The sequence below is a fragment of the Triturus cristatus genome, chromosome 7 (genome assembly GCF_964204655.1).
Source record: "Triturus cristatus chromosome 7, aTriCri1.1, whole genome shotgun sequence".
NCBI classification, from domain to species: Eukaryota; Metazoa; Chordata; class Amphibia; order Caudata; family Salamandridae; genus Triturus; species Triturus cristatus.
The window spans coordinates 724,963,425-724,985,818 of NC_140590.1; the positions used below are offsets into that span (position 1 = coordinate 724,963,425).

At 44.0% G+C, this 22,394-nt stretch overlaps 1 protein-coding gene across 1 annotated transcript in view; it reads left to right on the forward strand.

Annotated features, from left to right (window-relative positions):
• SGSH (N-sulfoglucosamine sulfohydrolase) overlaps window positions 1-22,394 on the forward strand; it is a 236,364-nt gene that overhangs the window by 85,457 nt on the left and 128,513 nt on the right. The window contains exon 2 of the mRNA XM_085617436.1: window positions 11,879-12,039. Within this exon, the coding sequence (XP_085473562.1) occupies window positions 11,879-12,039 (161 nt within the window). The remainder of the gene's footprint in view (window positions 1-11,878; window positions 12,040-22,394) is intronic.

The window sequence follows — 22,394 nt, forward strand, 5'->3', positions numbered from 1 at the left end:
ATGACTCCTCTGATTCTACTGGGTGCTGCATTGTGACTACATTCACTGGGAGAAGTGGGGGACAGATATGGTGTCTTTAGCCATGGCCATAAGGCATACACACTATCATCTACAAACAGAAAAAACATATTTAGCTATGAAATAAAAATCACATTTAAGCTCTGTTAAATAAATCTGTTTATTCACCAAACAAATATCTGCCATCAAAATCTCCTCTTTGCAGACTTTGGTGAATTCCACTATGTGGGAATATGAAAAAGTAGTGAGTGCTCCCAGGAAATTGGGCAACAATATTGGTTATGAAGTTTTTTGCATCCCACACCACTTGAATGTTCAAAAAAATGGGTATGTTTCCGATTCATAAATAAATACTCAGTGTCAGATGATGGGCATATAGGCATATGTGTACCATCTATACTTCCTATGACATGCGGAAAGTTGACAAGCCTATAGAATTCTATTTTGTTGGTGTGCAATTCCTATGCATTTCTGTGAAAATGTGTATGTATATATATATATATATATATTTTTCCTGCAATGTGGCTTGAACCGGATCGCTCAGCAGCGGGTGCGGGTGTTGGGCCAAGCCAGTGGCCAATTTTTAGTATTCAAAACAAAGGACATCCGCACTCTGGAACCTTGTAGTAGTTTATTTAAGTTTGACAGAGCCCTGACTGTCACACCACCAACGCGTGTTGTTCACGGTAGGTGATTTTACTTTCTATGTCTATCATATATCATTTCCTGTTAGTACAAGGTTGATAGAGACCCCATGGGATTCTGGGATCTGTAGTCCTATTTGACATTCAATAGAAAAACCTCGTGACAGTGAAAAACAAATTACAACTTTTAAATTTGTTTTAGAGAAACAACACATACATATCGCATATGTTGGCATGTAAACTGGTATTAGTGACCGGTTTAAAATTACATTAAGTAGTAAACTGGTTTTTAGTGACCTTAAGACTTAATGTATAGTACATATGCCATAAGATAAGAACAAATGTCACAAGGGGTTCTGAATCAGTAAAACAGAAACATGCATGTCAAACCAATAAAGTCAATTCGAAAAAGAAAAAAAGTATAATTCTTAAGGCTCATATGGTTAAGTTCTTTGGTATACATCAATTTCAAAATAAGTATTAGTGAGGATGATCAGAAAATCCAATAGTATGTGATGGGGATATATCTCAGAGATGGACATAAAGTTCTTCGTCCAAATTCATCCCTCTCGGGTTTTTACTTCGCAATCTAATGATGTATTTAGATTCAAGTTGTCGCAACTTTCTTTGGCGATCACCCATCCTTTCATGACTTTCTATTGTGTCAATAGCAAAGAATGACATATTTCTCCAGTTTCCTTCTTGACAAGTTAACATATGTTTGGCAGTTGCATAGCTTGAGTCCTTGTTTTTTACTGCTCTAATATGCTCAAGGATGCGCTTAGTACTGCCAATGTATATTGAGCCACAATCACATTGGATCACATAAATTACAAATTTGGTTGTACATGTAATTTTATGGCCAATGTGGATGGTGTTTCCTTCTGGATCCTTGATTGTGGTCATGTTTTTCCCAATTTTACAGGCTTTACAGTTGCACTTCCTGAAGCCAATCTGTTGTGATGCAAGCCAGTTTAGCCCTTCTTGTTTCTTGGTTTGAAAATGACTTTTTGTGGCAAGATCTCGGATCGAGGGTAACTTCCTGTATGAAATTGACGGTCGAGTGCCAATGATTTCTACCAAATTGTGATCTTGTTGTAAAATTGGCCAATATTTTTGGAAAAGTTGTCTGATTTTAAAAGATTCTTTGCTGTATGACAATATTAGTCTTGGTGCTGTTTGTGTCGTATTCTCGTTATCTGTATTAGGATGTTTTTTAATTAGAATGTCTGTTCTGTTCATATTTTTCACTTTATCCATGCTTTTTTTGAGATCCCTCATTTTGTATCCACGCTTACGTAGTCTCATGGCACTATTGAGTATTTCTTTGTTTGCATCCTCATTCCTTGAGCAGTTTCTTTTCATGCGGATGAATTCGCCGTAGGGGATGCTTTTAAGTAGAGCTTTAGGATGGAAGCTTTCAGCATGCAGGATGCTGTTTGTGGCTGTTTTTTTCCGAAATAATGTCGTTTCAATTTGACCATCTTCAATATATACCGATATGTCAAGGAAATCAATTTTGCGACGACTTGTGTTACAAGTGAACGAGAGTCCAAAGTCATTATTGTTGAGTGTGTTAAAATATAGCATGAATTCCTCTTTGGTTCCGTTCCAGATAAGGAACAGATCGTCAATGTATCGTGACCATAGAACGATTTTGTCCAGGGCCTCGTTGTTCTGCGGGCCCCAGGCTATTTCCTTTTCCCACCAGCCCATTGTGAGATTGGCGTAATTAGGTGAGAAGGAAATACCCATGGCACAGCCGCATCGTTGATGGTATAATTCATGATTGAAGAAGAAAATATTGTTGTTGAGGCATATTTCGATCATTGTCAACAACATGGCAGAATGTTCTAATTCATGTATGCCTTTTTGTCTGAGGAAGTATGCACACGCGTTCAGTCCGATGGTGTGTTCAATTGATGTATATAATGACACGACATCTATGGTCACCATAAGATATTCTGAGTTCCATGATGTGTTTGACAAGATCCGCAAAAAGTCACTAGTATCCTGAATATAGGAAGACAGATTTTTTACCAGTGGTGCAAGGTAGCAGTCTATGTATGATGATATGTTCTCATAAAGGGAATCACAGGAAGATACAATTGGTCTTCCTGGTGGTTTTATGAGTGTTTTGTGGATCTTTGGCAGGAAGTATATGGTGGCAATTGTAGGATTTTCCTTTAGTAGAAACTTTTTCTCTTCATTGTTGATTAGTTTATGTTCGTGCCATGAATCGAGGTGTTTCTTGATCTCTTCAATCCATGTCCAGGGAAGACATGGCTTGGCAGTTCGGGCTGGAGTGTTCCCATGAGGCACAGGGTCAGACTGATTTGCATATGGTCATGTCTGAACTGGGGTGGCAGAGTGGGCTAAAGAACGGTGATGGATTAAACCCAGATCAGTTGACTGGGGGTGAGTGCTTGCAATGTTCAACACTCCGTCCATCATTTCCTTTGGTTTCTGCTTTGTTCGCCATGAGTTGGCAGGGTATGCTCAGATGTGAGTCCCTTGCTCACTTTGCCACTGGATTCAAGCAAGCCTGGCTGAAGACGGCTGAAATGCCAGAAACCGGTCCTAGGAAGCTTGATTCCGGTCCAGGGAAGACATGGCTTGGTAGTTCGGGCTGGACTGTTCCCATGAGGCACAGGGTCAGACTGATTTGCATATGGTCATGTCTGAACTGGGGTGGCAGAGTGGGCTAAAGAACGGTGATGGATTAAACCCAGATCAGTTGACTGGGGGTGAGTGCTTGCAATGTTCATGAAAAACAATGAGAGAGAAAGGGTTTTCTTTGGGGGGTACTCCTATTCCCCTTAGACAAATATTTTCAAACAAAAAGAAGGAGTATGCCCTCTGAGGTCAAATGATACCTCCAGGTTTAAGAGAGGTGTGCTGAAAGGGACAATCCTTTTGTTGAAGACCCCTCACTCACCAACCTGGTTGGTGACATGCTTCATCATTGGGGTCCCACCCAGAGGCCGAGTGCCATCTGGGTGTGCTGCGACACCTGATTACAGTGGAGCTGGTGTTATTTGTGTGTGCAAGTGATAGTGTTTTAAAATTTGGTCAAGTATTTAACTCTGTAAAAAAAATTTTAATCATAGAGTACTTGATCAATGTTAAAAAAGTCAATGGGGATACCCTATAGGGTTAAATTGGCCCGTGGTATCTATTAATAGAGTGTGAAGTGGGTGAGAAAAAAATATATATATATATGTGTAGTTGGTCATATATATAAAAAGGTCAGGTCTACATGTTTCAACCCTGGTGGAGAAAGTCTCCGGGTTTTCTTCAGGACCGTAAGTGATGGTGCTAACCAGGGTGGTGTACACGCACTAAGGTGTACCCTGCCCTTGGTTAGTAGTAAAAAAATCCTACTGAGAATCCAGTTGGAATAAAACCTGTGGAGGAAAACAGAAATGAAATATACTTTTTATTTGTATTCTGCAAAGCATTGCTTATTTCAGGTACCTCTCAGTCACTAGATGGTGATACTATGCCGTGGTTGTGAAGTTTTATCGGCTAATCCAGTCATCCATTTTGTGGTGAAAAATAGTGTATATGTGCTCCATTTGTGGAATATGACTTACATCCATCAAAAGTGCGCTTACACCTTGCTCCAATCATACACTGTTGTGACCAACAGGTGAGAGAGTGCATTCGCTCGGTAACTTACCGGGGTGCACGTGAATGGCGTTGTGACAATCAAGCGACTAACACCTAATATTCGTGTAGTCACTCCGTGTGTCCACAAATAGTCGTACAGGTGATTGTGTGCACAACAGTGTATGATTGGAGCAAGGTGTAAGCGCACTTTTGATGGATGTAAGTCATATTCCACAAATGGAGCACATATACACTATTTTTCACCACAAAATGGATGACTGGATTAGCCGATAAAACTTCACAACCACGGCATAGTATCACCATCTAGTGACTGAGAGGTACCTGAAATAAGCAATGCTTTGCAGAATACAAATAAAAAGTATATTTCATTTCTGTTTTCCTCCACAGGTTTTATTCCAACTGGATTCTCAGTAGGATTTTTTTACTACTAACCAAGGGCAGGGTACACCTTAGTGCGTGTACACCACCCTGGTTAGCACCATCACTTACGGTCCTGAAGAAAACCCGGAGACTTTCTCCACCAGGGTTGAAACATGTAGACCTGACCTTTTTATATATATGACCAACTACACATATATATATATATTTTTTTCTCACCCACTTCACACTCTATTAATAGATACCACGGGCCAATTTAACCCTATAGGGTATCCCCATTGACTTTTTTAACATTGATCAAGTACTCTATGATTAAAATTTTTTTTTACAGAGTTAAATACTTGACCAAATTTTAAAACACTATCACTTGCACACACAAATAACACCAGCTCCACTGTAATCAGGTGTCGCAGCACACCCAGATGGCACTCGGCCTCTGGGTGGGACCCCAATGATGAAGCATGTCACCAACCAGGTTGGTGAGTGAGGGGTCTTCAACAAAAGGATTGTCCCTTTCAGCACACCTCTCTTAAACCTGGAGGTATCATTTGACCTCAGAGGGCATACTCCTTCTTTTTGTTTGAAAATGCTTGCAATGTTCAACACTCCGTCCATCATTTCCTTTGGTTTCTGCTTTGTGGATTAACATGCCCTGAACTCCCAAACTTTTCCTATAATCTTCAACATTTAACAATGTAAAGGGAGAACAAAATTTACCTCATTAATTAGAATGTTGCATTTAGGGTACTCCGCCACCAACCTACCACAACAGCTTTTCACTTGGAAAACAAATTTGAGTTGATCCTCACAACCATCACTAATGGCTTTAACTTGACCACTCTCACCGTCCCTACACACTCTTGCAATATGGCCTCTTCTATTGCACTTTTTGCATAGGGCATTTCGTGCAGTGCATAACGGGTTATTGGCTAGATGATTATTGCTTACACATCTGTAACATTTAAGGTTAGAATATTCCCTTACAGATCTGTTGGTCATTTCCCCATTATTTTTAATTTTCAACACGCTACTAGAGAGACTGTAAACCTGCACTGCAGCTACCACTTCCTCAGATACCTTAATTTCTTTCATGCATTTGGCGGTGTGTTCAATTGATTGAGCTAAGGAGATAACCTCCTCTAACGTGGGTTTTTTTTACAACAACTTTTCTTGGATCTTGCTGTTACTAGTACATCTCACTAACTGGTCATGTATGAGGGAGTCATTTAATTCCCCAAAGTCACACCTCTGAGTTAGGCCTCTTAGAGCCGCAATATAATTTTTGACGGAATCATTCTTTCCTTGTATACGGTTGAATTTGTGGCGTTCTAAATCAACGTTAATTTTATCACCAAAGTGGTTTCCTAACTTTAACAAGGTGATCTCAAATGCATCTAAATCATCTTCCTCCTCTAATTCCGGTTCAGGCAGAGTCTCTTAAACTTTGCGACCATGAATACCCAAATATGTAATAGAATGTGCTGCTTGCGCAAAGCCGAGAATCTTTCCCCACCCATAGCAATCAAATAGGACTCGAATAGTTTAGTCCATTCCTTCCAGTGGATATCAGGTTCATCGCAATCATTTAAAAATGAAGGAGGTTGGCAGATTCCTGGTGAACCCATACCTGGAAGAATACAAATAACGAATGGGGGCTCCATGAGTATACAGTAAATGTCCCACAATGAAAATGTGACAGTAAAGTTAAATGCAGATGAGGAAGCCACACTCGTACACGCCCCTATACTGTTCATGGGGAAAATGTACCATAAACAAAGGATAAATGTAATGCACAGTACTTGCTTCAGCAGTATCCAGGATCCATGCCAGTGAAAATTGAAAGAAAAATGGTAAATTACACGGCCCTCCTTAATAATACAACAGAACTTGAAACCTAACCTGATATTAAAAATTAGTCATGGCATTTGAATGAATGAAGTGAGGATAACTTCGGCAGTGCAGAGGAGAGAAAACTTTTTACCTCACCGTAACTGTAACTTGTATGGCAAGCAAAGGTAGACTGTAATTAGAGCACCCCCGGCGCTGAAGATGTCCTCCGTTGCAAGACGAGAAGAACCCAGCAATGCAGAGGAGGGAAGTGCAGAACTTGTCTCCCCGTTGCTGTAGAATGGCCAAACAAATCAAGCAACTTAAAATAGAAAAAAAATGTTCGCCGGGGGCTCCGCCCGCAATGGGCGTGAAGTGTGCACCAGGAAACACGTCAGTCACTGCGGGGACGCTGGGTAATCCGCAGATGATATGCGGAACCACTGCTGCAGAGGAGCCGGTGCCAAAGGAAGACGCTGAAACCCACAGAAGGTAGCGATGCCGATGTACCAGCAACCGCTGAGGGGATTATTGCTCCCAGCGAGTTCGATGAGGCGGCGGCACTACATCCAGCGCCGAGAAGAGACGGGAACCTCCCCGCACCTCAGCTCACCCCGATCGTCTTGCCGATGAACAACAGGCTGAAGGACGATGCTCAGCACAATAGACTGCTCAGAGGACAATCCTCAAAAGACGCGCACACGGAGTAGTGCTCAATATGAAGAGCTATGCCCCGGTCGCTAAGCAGAGCAACCACGAGCGACCTCAGACCATCGCCATTCCACAGGCAGTTCCGTTTGTCTCCTTCAGAGCGTAGCTCGATGGCCAAAATAGACAAAGTCCTTTTGCAAACTGCGTGTTCCCACCAGCATTCAGCGCGCAGTGCCGTAAAATCACCACAAGGCTTCCAGAAGACACCGCAGAATATCTGTCAGCACTTCAGAAGGTCGACCGCTCGCAGCACACCGCAATGATGTGGCTACACACGGCACAATGCTTCTTCCTTTATTACCATGAGAGCGCACACAAGGGGGAGATGACCAGTACTGCCCCCCTCGCAGGATCGTCGCCAATGTTATGAAGAAATAAGCACACAAGCAGGAGTAGAGTACAAAGTGCCCTTTATTACCGGTCATCCACTCTCAACAGGAGAATGCATCATCAACATTCTACAGTAAGCTCCCGGGCATACTAACTGGGGAAGAGGGGAGGGTGGGTGGAAGATACCAAGGGAAAGGGGAAAGAGAGATTACAACAATATTGTTGCCTGATTGGTCGTCACTCGTCACATATGGCCATGTGACTGTATGACATTGTTCACCTACCTGACGGAGTTCCATAGCCCAGGCTTCTTCTGGTTAAGGTAGACCAAGGTAAACTGTGACACCCACACCACACCCACCGCTTGGATCTATTAGGTCATACACATGTATGGGGCCATTACACCTCAATCCTGCACTGCCACTAATACAACCACTCTTCTTACAGCTACAACTTCAGAGGAAATGCCTTTTATAATACTTCTTGAACAATCTTCATATTCCACTCCTTATCTTAAGCAACCCATAATCAAACACAGGCAATGGTTGCTAGATAAAGCCATTCATTTGACTATTTATCATCACAGCTAATATTATTTTGCATTTATTATATTAACAATGGTTTTATAGTCCTTTAGTCATCACCGCTAAGTTTATTCTGCATTATTCTGTAAAACAATATTTTTATGTACCTTTAGTCACCTTTCATGTTAATGTGTGCCTTTTTATATATGAATTGACCGTCTGAATGATTTTGCATGCACATCATACCTATACATATTTTGGGTTGCCAGACAAAGCTTTATTCACCATGACTTGTTATCCTATGTTGGGTTGCCAAACGAAGCCATTTTTTTAGCTAACGGATATACATTTTTGCCTCATGCAAATGTGTTGTTACATCTCTTTCTGCCTGATTGAAGATGATTAGATAACTTGATTGACGGCTATGACACGATTGGTCATATGCTTTGAACTATTTTGTCTTATAATTGCTATGACTATTCCTTTATTTCCATGGCACTTTGTTTTTCAGCGCGTTTTGGTAGTGGTGAGTTGGGCCTTTGGAAGTAGGCTCGAGCAATGGAACATTTTTTGCAGTCCACTTGCATAGTTTGATTGTACCACTGCTTTCGTTTTTAAATTCTAGTCCTCTTTCACTGTTCAGGATTTGTTCATAGCGGCCATTTTTGAATAAATGTGATGCGCCCTCTGATGCGCATCTATCTCCTCCCTTGCGAGGCCAACTAATGCGGTCTCGGCCAGCAGACGTCCTGCGCTGCCATTCCTTTCTTAGCTAATAAGCTCACTTTGTGGATGACCTCAGTAACCTCAGTTGGCAGAGAGGTTTTTGCATCCGTTTTTGATCCTTATCCATTGACAGTAATGTCAACTTTGTCTAAAGGGTTCTTAAAGTGGCTTTTTTTGTTATTGGGCCAACTGTTTACCTATCTCTGTTTCCTTGTAATTTAGGACCTAGAATATTTCGTAGTTCACTCCTTAAATGAGAACCTTTCATGTTGCTTTTGTCCTGAATAAGAAAGTTGTCATCATTGTTTCAGCTTGGTTTCATCATGGTTTTGAGGTTTGTCAGCACTAGCATGCTTTTCCCCACTTTCCCTTGCTTTAAAGCTCTATTACCTTATGCTGTTCAATTTTTCATTCTTTACAGATCGTGACGAGTTGTCCCAAGTAAGTTGTCCACTGGTTTCACACACCTTTGCTTTTTTGTTAATTTTTCTTCTATTAAACCCTGTGTTCTGATTTTTTTCATTAGTTTATTGCCTGATGCACATTCTTTTTTGTTATGTTCTGATGATGACCCATTAATGACTTAGGGTCAAAACCTCGTTGACATATTTTCCGATCGGGGCAACTTAGGGGATCTAGTCAGCTTGTGACACATTATATCATCAATCAATCAATCCAATCAAATACAGGTTTGTAAAGCACTGCTTATCACTTGTGAGGGTATCCAGGCGCTGGGGGTTGCTGCTGCTGTGTGATGTTATTCGAAAAGCCAGATCTTTAGATCTTTTCTTGTCTTAATTAGATTTTATGTTTTTAACTTGCACTTTCTGCCGCTTTTGTAAAAGATTTTAAATATTCATACAATAAAGTTGTTGTTATAGATCTTTTCTGAATTCCTGTAGGGTTGGGGATGTCCTTGGTGGAGGTAGAGGCTGTTCCAGGACTTGGCAGCAAGGGAGGAGGATTGTCTACCCACCCTACTTCGGTGGATGCAGGGAGTGTGGACGATGGAGAACATGGCAGAGTGCAACTGTCTGTGGGGTTGGTGGAAGTTCAGCATGTGGTTGATGTAAACTGGCCCTTGATTTTGCAGAACCCTGCAGGCGTGGGTTAGTTATTTGAACTGGCACAATTTGTGGACAGGAAACCAGTAAAGAGTTCTGAGGTGGAGGTGATGTGGGCTTGCTTTGGAGTCACGAGGATGAGCCTGGCTGTTGAGTTCTGAAAGGTCTGGAGTCTGCTTAGTAGATGAGAGGCGATCCCTACGTAGAGGGTATTGCCGTAGTCGAGGCGGCTGGTGACGAGTGCCTGGGTGACGGTGCGTTCGGTGCTGGTGGGGAGCCACTTGGAGATTTTCCTGAGCATTTGGAAAGTGAGGAAGCAGGCTGAGGATACTGTGTTTATCTGTTTTCTCGTGGGGAGTTTGCTGTCAAGTATGATTCCTAGGTTCTTGGTATGTTCAGCTGGTGTGGTTCCCAGTTTTGAAGGTCACCAGGAGTTTTCCCATGGTGATGTTTTGCCTTTCAAGATGAGTCCCTCTGTTTTGTCAGTGTTGAGTTTGAGGCAGTTGTTTTGCATCCAGCTGGCAACTCATAAGTGGAAGTTGGACTTGGTGTTTGCGGGATCCGAGGTCAGGGAAAGGAAGAGCTGCGTGTCGTCTGCATATGATATGATTTTGATGCCAAAGTTCCTAACCAAGGTGGCCAGAGGGGTTATATATGTGTTGAACTGGGTGGGGCTTAGTGAGGATCTTTGGATGTCCTTTGGGTCTGAGGTGTAGGGTGGGAGGCAAATGATCTGCGTTCTTTTGGTGAGGAAGGATGTGATCCATTTGAGGTCATCTCCATGGATCTCCATTTGGTCTAGTCATTTTAGGAGGGTGTAGTGGGAAACTGTATTGAATGCTGCTGAGAGGTCAAAGATGATCAGGGCAGCAGCTTCTCCCTGGTCTAGGAGAGTCCTGATGTCGTCCGTGGCTGCGATTAGGATGGTTTCTGTGCTGTGATTTTCACGGAACCCAATTGTGATGGATCCGGGAGGTTGTGACTCTCTAGGTGGGTGGTGTGTTAGTGGTTGATAGCCTTTTCCAGAGCTTTCACGGAGAAGGGGAGTAAGGAGATGGGTCAGTAGTTTTTTATCGAGGGAGGGAGGGTTTTTGAGAAGTTTATTTCAGCATGTTTCCATTCCTCTTGGAAAATGTTCAGGGTGGTGGTGAGTTCTCTGCTGACATCGTCACTTTGCACTTATTAGTATAGTTCCATTATGATGATCTTTACTCACTACAAGTTCTCTTTATTTATCACCTTGTGAGCACTGTTTGAGCACCGATCACTTCCTGATGTAGCAGTAAATTAATGTGTACAATTGCCCCCTTAAACTCAATCAAGGCCCAGGACTATCTTTGAAGTTCAACACATTGTACCTGTATGTATAGCTTATGATCTATTAGAATATTGAGCTGAAAAAAATAATGAGTTGGGTGCCACTCTTGGGTGTTTTTGCTTCTCTCCAAATTGATATATGTTGTACCATTATGCTCATTTCACACCTATTTCCGTCTTTTCGGCCCCTGCATTCCTTTGGGAGAGAGAATGAAAGGTCCCCTTGGCCTGTCATCCCATCCACTGCTACTCTTTACACCACAACCCGATCCAAAAGATCAGAGTCTCAAATTCCAACAACAACCTTTATTTTCCCATTCTGATTTCGACACTAAAATACTTGTCTTAACTATCACCATATCACATAGGTCCCACCTCCTCTGTGGTGCACCATTCACCCTCTCCGAAAAGCCTCCTAGATATTTGGGCTTTTGAGGCAAACAAACTTTTGATGGCTTAAGACTTGACCTTTCAAGTAGATTTCAGTCACTCATGCCCTGCCTTTACCTTCAAGGCATCCCACAGCTCACATTCTCGACCTTCTCTCTCTACTAAATTAAAAGGCTATCAAGCAACTACTTATATGGAGTGTGAGGTAATTTAAGATTGAAAAGCGCAATGAACAGAGAAGGTAGTCTGGAAAAATGAAATCCAATACTTCATGCTCACATATGCCTTGTTCTTTTCTTGCCACTGTCCTGAACAGCGGACGACGGAGGCTTTGAGAGCGATGTGTACAATAATACCGCAATCAAGACCCCCAACCTGAGCGCCTTGGCACAGCGGAGTCTCATCTTCCAGAACGCCTTCACGTCCGTCAGCAGCTGCTCCCCCAGCAGGTCAGCCATTCTGACCGGACTGCCACAGGTAGGGTAACTCCTGAGCTCATGAGGTCATTTGTTGTATGGTTCTACCATGTTCCCCGTGGGGCCTGTGAAGATGTAGTATGGAGTTCCAGAACCATGTCTAAGCCAAAGGCTTGTGTTGTCATCTGAAGCAGCCCACCCATCTACACAATCATAAAGGTTTATGTTAATGTAGATGGAGGGTGGTTGGTACAGTGGTTGGGCTTTTTACCATATACAGTTCTATATTCAACTTTCTCAATGAATACTCACAGGGTTTTTATTTGTGGCATGACAATGATCAAGGAAATAAATCAATAGCTTTCCTCTCAACTAAATAGTCTCCTAAACGCTTGTATTGGTAACTACTAATATATTTTTGATAAACAAATTTGTATTCATTTTACAAAAGGAATGCACCAGCCATATCACATTATACTTCAACAATCGGGAATTACAGTCACAGAATCCCCGCCCCCAGCATAAAGATGATAAGGAGACAAAGAAACGGTGAAGCCAACCAGCTCCGTCCTGACTAGACCACCCCCCCCAACCACTTCCCCCAAATTCTGCGATATCTCTTGGGGCAGCCGCGTGCTGCGTACATAATTTTCTCCTGCGTGGCACACCAGTCCACCCCACTCCGCCAACGTCCCACAGTGGGGGGATCCGGGCACTTCCGCAAGGCAGCAATGTCTCTCTTAGCAACCGCCATGGCCGTATTAAAGAACAGTTTGTCATTTCGTGACCCATCCAGCCTGTCCGTGATGCCCAGGATCGTGTGCTTAGGGTCATGGGGAACCCCCCACCCCAGAACCTCCGAGAGCTCGATCTCGATGCCCTCCCAATATCCCGCTAGGAGGGGACAGGTCCACACCATGTGCAGGAAGTCTGCGTGGTCGTGGCCACACCTGGTACAGGCTGAGGACGGGCTATGCCCTGCGCAGTGAAGGTGAACAGGGGTGAGATACGCGGCATGCAGATAGGAAATTTGCACCAAGCGCAACCGAGCAGAGGCAGTGACCAGTCTAGGGGCCATAAGGGCATCTCGCCAGTCCACTTCCTCCAAGGGGCCTACCCAGACCTCCCATTGCGCCCGCAGTCTGTCCAAGGAAGTCGGGGTGTTATTAATCAATGTATGATAAATACGGGAAATGCCAGCCTTCCCCAGGTCCCCGAACATAATCTGGGCTTCAGGTGGCCTATGGTCAGGCAGTCGTATGCCAGTCCTTAGGTGTGAGTAGAGTGCATGTCGCAGCTGAAGGTAGCAAAAGAATTGTGAGGGATGCAGTGAGTATCGGGCCTGGAGATCTTCAAAGGACCGCATATGATCCCCCCCCCCCCCAAACATCCCCCAGCTGGGAAATGCCTATGCGGTCCCAGGCCTCGAAGCCCCGAAGCCCCAAAGCCCGGACACCTCCCTGAGCCAGGTCCCGCGCCACAAGAGCGTACAGCGGGTCATCGTGTGCGTCCAGCCGGTGTGCCGCAATGCAGCCCGCTAGGCCAGTAGCACGGAACGTGTCACCTCCGGAAGACAAGATGGAATCGGGGTCCCATAGAGAAAGGAGTGCAGTCTGTCCAGGCCTAGATCCCCCAGCTCAAGCCTGTAGGCCGGGTCAGACCACCCCCCATTAAACCAGTCATGTATGGAAAGGAGTCGGATGGGGGGGGGGCACTGGGGAGGGGGAGGGTGGGGAATAGACTGGTAAGGTTCAGGCTCAATGGTAGTAAGACACTAGCCCACACATTCTAGGGGGCGCGAGAGAGCAACATTCAAAAGCGGGCAGCGGGTTTCCCCGCCGGCAGTTTGTCCTCTCTAGTATTGTTTCACTGTACCATACGAATGAGTGATGCCGCCCGGCCTCCGGGATGTGGGCAGTACGGCTGTGTACGTCGCGCGACATACTGGTCGAAGGGAAGGCGGGAAACCCGCATTACAAATATGTGCCCTGATGGTTGAATTATACATTTGGTCCTGCAATAAAAACGGTTTGACAAAAAAAAAAAATGTATGGAAAGGAGTCGGGTGGCCAGATAGTAGAGGTAGAGGTGAGTCATCCCCAAACCCCCGTCGAATGAAGGGATCCTGCAGGTACTGAGCGCCAATCGGAACCTACTTTTCCCCCATAGGAACTTGGTGATGAAGCCATCCAGCATATGGAACCAGGCCCTGGGGAAACACACAGGGGTATTTTGAAGCATGTACAGGGAGCGGGGGAGCACCATCATTTTGAAGAGAGACACCCTCCCCATGGGGTTGAGGGGCAAGGAATGCCACCGCTGGATATCCGCCTTGGCTCGCTTCACCAGAGGAGTGACGTTGAGGGCCCAGCTGAGTTCGGGCAGTAGGGTAACCCAAATCCCCAGGTATATGAAAGATTGACGCCGCAGAGGTGTGGTGGACTGCCAATCAAAGCATTCCCGGGAGAGGTGCTGGGGGACCAGGACCGACTTATCGGGATTCAAACGGAGGCCGGAGGCCTGTTCGAAGGATCGCAAGATACGAAGACAATGGGGACCCGACTGGGCAGGATCTGCCAGATAGATAAGAACGTCGTCTGCATAGAGGGCAATTTTGTCTGGCTCGATGCTGGGCCATTCCCATCCCCGCATCCGGTCACAGGACCGCATCAAGGACACCAGAGGCTCCATCACTAAAGCAAAAAGCAGGGGGGAAATGGGGCATCCCTGCCTCGATCCCCTGCAGACCGGGAAGGGCTCCGACAGGACCCCGTTGACTAGGACCCCAGCCCGCGGGAGGGCGTACAGGAACTTGACCATGACCCGAAAGCGAAGGCCAAGTCCCATCACCTCGAGAACATCGTGAAGGAAGCCCCAATCCACAGAGTCGAAGGCCTTCTCGAAGTCTATCAGGAGTAGCGCGAGGTAAGGAGTGAGGAGGTGGCGGCGAGCCAAGGCGGAATGCAGCCTACGGAGACAAAGTCGGGTGCCACATAAAGGCATAAACCCACACTGATTGGGGTGGACCAACATAGACAGATGGGGCCTGAGCTGCTGGGCAAAGATGGTGGCAAACAGTTTAACCTCAGTATTAATGAGGGAGATAGGGCGATAATCCGCGCACTGCGGCGAAGGGGGCTGGGACTTCGGAATGACCACAATAGTGGCGATATGCGTTTCTTGGGGAAAGGAGCCCTTCTCCACGGCCTCCTGAAATAACGCGTCTAAATGAAGGAGGAGAACGTCCCGGTAGTGGGAGTAATACTCCTGGGGGAGGCCATCAGGGCCCGGAGTTTTGCCAGAGGAGACAAGACGATAACATCTCCAATTTCTTTGCGGGAAATAGGACGGTCCAGGTCAGTTTGGACGGTGGTGTCTAGCCGTGGAAGGTGGCCGCCCTCGCCGTCCATCAGGGCCGCCAGGAAGAGGGTCGGGCCCGGGCCTTGTAGAGCCTGCGGTAGTAGGTAGCAAAGGCTTGCACCATCTCCAGTGGGGCACGGCACGGTGACCCCCCGGCGTCACTATCTCAGGGATGATACTATTCGCTCTGGGATGCGTTGCCAGACGGTGAAGGAGCGCGCCGTTCTTGTCGCCCCATCCATATACTCTGGCCACAGAGGTGCGCCAAAGGAGTTTAGCCGCCTCCAACGACAGCTGTTTAATCTCCGCCCGAAGGCGGGCCAGAAGTCTCACGTCGGAACCATCCGGCGATCGGGTCTCAGTTCGTTCGAGGCGCAGGGCCTGCGCCTCCCGTGAGGTAATCTGCTCCAGCTGGGCTTGGCGTTGGAGCTTGAGGCGGCCCTTGGTGACCCCCCCCTAATCGTGACCTTACCCGCCTCCCAGAGGGTACCCGTAGAGGACACAGAGCCTTCGTTGGAGAGAAAGTATTGCTTAAGCTCCACCCCCACTGCCGCCCGAAAGTCTTTGTCCTGAAGAAATCAGGCATTCAACCTCCATGTTTGCCGGGCAAAGGCGGGAGGGAGCCCCGCACGAATCAGCACCGGCGCGTGGTCGGAGATACCTCGCGGAAGAAGCGAGACATCCTGAATCAGAAGACAGTTCGTCGACGGAACAAAGATGGCGTCAATGCGTGCCTGTGTATGGTGCGCCACCGAGGTGTGGGTGTATTGTCTAGCGAGCGGATGCCACAGCCGCCAGGCGTCGCACAGCCCCAGAGAGGCAGACCATGACCGCAGCTGCTTGGCCTGGACGGTTCTACTTGGGGATGGGGGGCCCGTCGTATCTAGATCCGGTGACGAGACCGCATTAAAGTCGCCCCCAAGGAATGTCGGGCCAGAGGGCAATGAAGTCGATAGCTCAACAGATTTAGCCAGAGTCTTTGTCAGCATTGAGAGGGGGGAGTAAAGGGACACCAGGTTAAGCGGGTTGCCATTGATTGTGTCACTAACAGAACTACTAATATATTTAAGGGGTGGGGTGGGATGGGGTGGGGTGGGGTGGGGTGGGATGGGGTGGGGTGCGTGTGTGTGCGTGTGCGTGTGTGTGTGTGTGTTGTGTGTGTTTGTGTGTGTGTGACATCCGTTACATCATGGTCTTCACACTCTAATACCTTTACAACGTAAGTCATTACAATGACTTGTGCGGGATGGCGCTCTAAGCTAAGGAATAGTATGGTTTACTATTCCAACACCTTCCCTACTGTAACGTAGGCTGGAGTTCGAATAGTAAATCATACTATTCCTAAGTCCAGCGCAAGTCGTTCTAACGTTGTAATGCCTGCGTAACACATCCATGCGTAACGCATTTAAATCAAGCACTATTTGTTTTTATGAGAAACATGCTCACTTCATAGTAGTAGAGTTTGGAAAGTACAGTTGTCTAGCAGTCTTTAGTTATAAAAAAACCATAAAATATTCATATAAATATCTACTGAGTCCGCCATCTTCTGTCTGTTGGAGTGTCAGTCACATCTGCTTCTCCCAATAACAGCATACTGCATGGGCCTATGTCTCTATTGTCCATAATGTAACAGCATTTTTCCTGATCCCATGTGAACATCCACCTGAAAATTAATACCATGTAGTGCTTCGGCTGGTGGCCAGTCTTTTAGTTTTCCTTTTTAGGTCTCGCCTGGCGTTAGCAGCGCGCATGCATTGCTCTCGCCATGCGAGGGCTTTTTGGAATCAATACGATTTCAGAAGCTCGCTTTCTGCTCCGCCCGTGTTTTCCAATGGTGCGCGTCATTTTGCATCACCAATTATGCAAAACCGGATGTTATGATTGTCCAGGAGGCTTTTTAGTCCCTCCTGGTTACCACCCTGTCCACTTTTGGCCCCGCCCACCTGGATTCGATCTTTGACTTGCGGTGGGAGACAGTGTCTCTTAATTAGCCGCCGCTAAGCACTTTTTTCTTTTCTTACTGAGCTACTCTCACTGCAGGCACGACGTGAGTATTGCGCTTTAAATTTTAAATATGCTCCGTTCCCCCTTCTCTCCCCCGCTGCGCGAATGCCTGCAAGGCTGGCGCTGGCTTAATTAAAAACAATCTGGTCTCATAATTTACATACCTAAATGGCAGCCTTGTTTCTTTTCATTAGCGCTCTGTCAAAGCGAGCCTTCCTTTTCACCCAGCGAGCGCTGCGCTTCATCTGACCCCTGCACCGCACCGCTCTGAAGAAGTCAGCGTGTTTAATATTGTTAGATAATATTTCTGTGCTTTCTGGTGTTGCATGCTGTCGCCCAACCCCCTCCTGATTCGCAGTTTGACCCGTCACCCACCCCCCTCCCTCATCGCTGCTTACTTCGCACACAAGTGTGTGAGATGCACTAGCAACGTCTAGGCTTGCAAGCGGCTTTTTTTCAAAAAATGTTTTGATTTATTCGCACACAGCACCTCTTTCTGTGTGCGAGGCTACTCGTGGACATCTCGCCCCAACCTCCACGCCTGTATGAACCTGCCTGAGTCCCCCGGAGTAGAGGACAATGCGCTGCCTATAACTAAATGTGTATTTTGTTTTTATTGTTTATGCTTCTTTTTAAACCTTTTTCCAGATTGTCGGGCTTGGACTTCTTTTAGTAGCCCCTGACGATGCTTGGGCTTTTTTTCAAAGGGGTTCTGCTTGTCACCCTCCCACCATGCACCCATACTTAACCAGTTCCTTCCTTTGTGTCCCTGAGCGCATGGGACACTAAAGGAGACTCTTTTTTATTTAAAATATGTGTTTGAGACCGCTTCTATTGTGAGTGCGCTCAATACAAATGTATAACCTATTAGAAGTGGGCGGTCTTAAGAGTATAACTGCAAGTGGACGCTGGTCTAGGAAAGGGAGGCAGAGGAGAGAGTGCATGTTCCCCTTTAATCTACCTAATTGGTGCTTTCAAAAACTGATCTGAATCAAGCAAAGACAGGGCCCCCTTGTTTAATAATTCATTGCGATGTTTGGACAGTTTTGTCCATACTTCACTTGTCCATACTTGCTCCCCCCTCAAGGATGTGCTGAACGGCTGAAGGCATGCAGCTTGGTTCTCTATGTGCCTGCACACCTCTCCTCACACAGTGGAGTCCTTCAACATGTGTAGCATTCTGTCATGTTCTTTCCTTGGAACTTTCTCACTCCTGGATATCTCACCTTTCATCTTTAAAAAAAAAAAACTTCTACAAGGTACTGTTGATGAAAGTTCTTATATTTAAATTAATTTTGCTGTTACCTACCGCTGCAGTGTACAGCTAGGATTGGGTTAGTGCTAATAATTTTTACGTGCTCTTCCTTTTCCTTTTGTTTCATAGCGAACTTTCTGCTATTTTTAAACCTTGACTTTCCATTTTCATTGCTTAACTACTTTGCGTTTAATCTTTACAAGTATTTCAAGAGTCACCGTTCTATTTTGAAAAATGCTTCTTACCGTTTGCAAGTAGGAATGCTGATCAAAGATTCTGCAGTCTCTCCATTTCTCTTGATGTTCGCTGTGGAATGACATCATCTCGTTGAGCGTAAGTCACGGACTTCACATCTGCGTATGATGTTTTGAGTACGTGCTCCCATCTTTGAATTTGTCTTATCCTCCAGAGTACTTTGCTTCAAGTCTACAACGTGTATTTCTCATACGCGCAACGTTATATCCACATTACAGCCATATGCTCTCCCGTTTTTTTTATTGTGTTTTTTTTTGTGAATTGCTGCGTGGATAACTATTCATCTTCGATTCTCAATTTGTGAGTATGGTTTTCACCAATAACTTTCTTTTCATTTATATTTATTTTGTTTTCCTCCTGTGGAACTGAGGCTTCATGTATATGCTACGCCTGCAATTTTAATTCATCAAACATTTCCCTTTAAAATGGCTACACAACATTTTTCTATTCAACTTCCACAAGCCTTTTGGCCAGCAGGAAGTGAACCTTGCATGAAGTGGTTACAATGGAAAGCTTATTTCTTTAACTTTTTTTAAACTATTGATGAGGATGGTAGAATGAAACCAGAAAGAAAGAAAAAACTTTTTTTGCATTCCATTGGTGCTGGTGGTTTGAAAATGTACGATGAAATGACGAAAGCATCTGGTGGGGGTGAATCTAACGTATTTTTAGATGTTCTAAAAGACTTTGATAATCACTTTTCTCCTAAGGTGTGTATTGGTATAACAAGATATAATTTCTTTCACAGGAAACAAGAACCAAGTGAGACTGTAGATATATATGTTGCTGCTCTTAAAAAGATTGCTGAAGATTGCAAGTTTGATCATCTTCAAGAGCAATTTATTAGGGACCAGGTTGTAATGCACACTCTTGATCCAGCAATTCAGGATAGACTCTGGATTAAAGGAGATGCTGATTTTAAAGATGTTCTAGCCATAGTTAGGAAGGCTGAACTTTCAAGTAGAAGTGCTAAAGCTCTTAAGAATGATAATAAATCTGTGCACAAACAAGTTGTATCTAAATTTCAAAGCAAACCTAATTTTAAACAAAAACTCGAACCTCAAACTAAAACTTTTGAATTTAAAAAAGAGAAGATTTCAAATGTTACCGATGTAGTAGTAGTGCTCATTTGGCCAATAACAAACTATGCCCAGCTATCAAAGAAAAATGTTCTAATTGTGGTTTAATAGGTCATTATTCTAAATCTTGTAGAAGAAAGAAAGGTCAAAAAGTTAAAGTTGTTTATGAAAGTGCTCCTAGTGATGAGGAATCTGTCATTGAAAAAATTATGCATTGTTCTGTTAAGGATAATTCGAGTGATACACAAAATGAAGAACACTTCATTCTTAACATAAAGGAAACCACAACCAATGATGTTAAAAAAATTTTTTTTTTAAATCGTTACATGTTGATTGGGGGTGTTGCTATTGAAATTTATGCTGATTCAGGTTCCCCTTACACCATTGTTAGTGAAGCTGTTTGGAATACAATTTTTTTACATCATTTAGGGAGCAAATTGTACACCCCTGATATTTCCCCTGAAGGATATTCGGGAGAAAAGATTGATTTGATTGATTTTAGACCTCTCAATTTCAGGTTTAAAGGAAGATAGTCTTTAGGAAAATTATATGTTGCCAAACGTGGACCATCTGTGCTTGGGTGGAGGGATCAAGGAAATCTTAATATTCTAGATCCCAATAGCTCGGATCCTGTACTAGTTGTAGATGATAGTGGAGCAATTGGGAATGTTATGTTATGTTATCTAAATTTTCTAAAGTGATCTACACCATCTTAATGACAACATAGTTGTTGATAAGTTTCCTTTACCCAAAATGTCAGAAATGCTGTCTTTAGTTAATGGTGCCATGTTCTTCTCTACTATAGATTTATCGGCGGCTTATCACCAAATCATGTTAGACAAAGATAGTAAACATCTTACTGCATTTATCACACCTATGGGATGCTTCCAATATAAAAGAATGCCGTTTGGATTGGCTTCTGCCGCTGCAATTTTCCAACGGCTTATGCATCATCTTTTTGGCAAGCATCCCAAGGTGAGATGTTTCCAAGATGATATCCTTATTTTTGGGAAGGATAAAGTTGAACACGATGCTGTGCTTGTGGAAGCACTGAAAACTTTCGAAAACAAGGGATTGACTGTTCAACATTTAAAATGTAAATTTTGTGTGAAATCTGTGACTTACCTTGGTCATGTTTTATGCGCTGAAGGTGTTGCTACTAAACCTAAGTTAGTGGATGCAATCAAAAATGCTCCATCACCATCTAACAAGGATGAAGTGAGATCTTTCCTAGGCATAGCGGAATTTTATGCTAAATTCGTTGAAGGTTTTTCCAGTAAAGTTTACAACATTAGACAGTTACTCAAAAGCAATATTAAATTTATATGGTCTGATTTATGCAAGGAAGAATTTGAAGATATCAAATATGCCATTGTTTATGCTCCTGTGCTATGTCCTTCTGACATGAACTCCAAGTTCATTGTCACCATGGATGCTAGTAACAAGGATTTGGGTGGTTTTCTCTCCCAAATGGATGAAAAAGGAAAAGAATACATTGTTGCATATGCGTCCAGGGCACTCTCTCCTTCTGAAAGTAAGTTTTCTGTTATTGAAAAGGAAACTTTGGCGTGTGTATGGGCCTTGAAACATTTTCGTAGTTTTGTTTGGGGCAGAGAGTGCATTGTCAGATCAGATCATAAACCTTTGGTCAAACTCCTTACTACTGAAGGATTGTTCAAAGCATCAGCTAGGATAGCCACGATGTTAATGTGTTTACAAGACATCACTTACAAAGTAGAATATGTTCCTGTTAAGAGCAATGTTCTAGCAGATTTTCTTTCGTGCATGCCATTAGAAATACATGAATGCAAAGTGAATGAGTGGGATTCATTACATGTTGCCCTAATTCATGATAAATCCTTTCTGCTTAGATAAAAAAAAAATAGGAAGAAGAATATTTGAAAGAATCTGATTTCATTTCTCTTATCTCATTTATTCGCCAAGGATGGCCAAAAAAATCTAAAATTTCATCAAGTCTCAAACAATTTTGGGAAGTAAAAAACGAGTTATCTATTAATGATAATACCATTTTTTGCTGTGATAAAGCTATTCCTCCCACTTCATTAAGAGAATCTATTTTAAGAGTATGTCATGAAGATCATTGTGGCATAGTGAAAACCAAACAGAAGGTCAAAAAATGGTACTGGTGGCCAGGAATTGACCTGTGTGCTGAAAGAACTGTAAAATATTGTATAATTTGTGCCAACTCAGATAAAGCATTAAAAACTTTAGGACCTGATATGTGTGAACCCATCATACCACACGGTCCCTGGCATACTGTGGCCATTGACATCATGGGCCCGATTGGTACTGCCTCTAAATATATAATATCCATGATTGATTCAGCCACTGTTTTACAATTTATTGATAGAGTTTTCATTGAAGAAAGTCTTCCTGTCCAAATCATAAGTGATAATGGAGTACAATTTGTGTTCAAGTTAGCAAAAGCTTATTTTGAGAGAG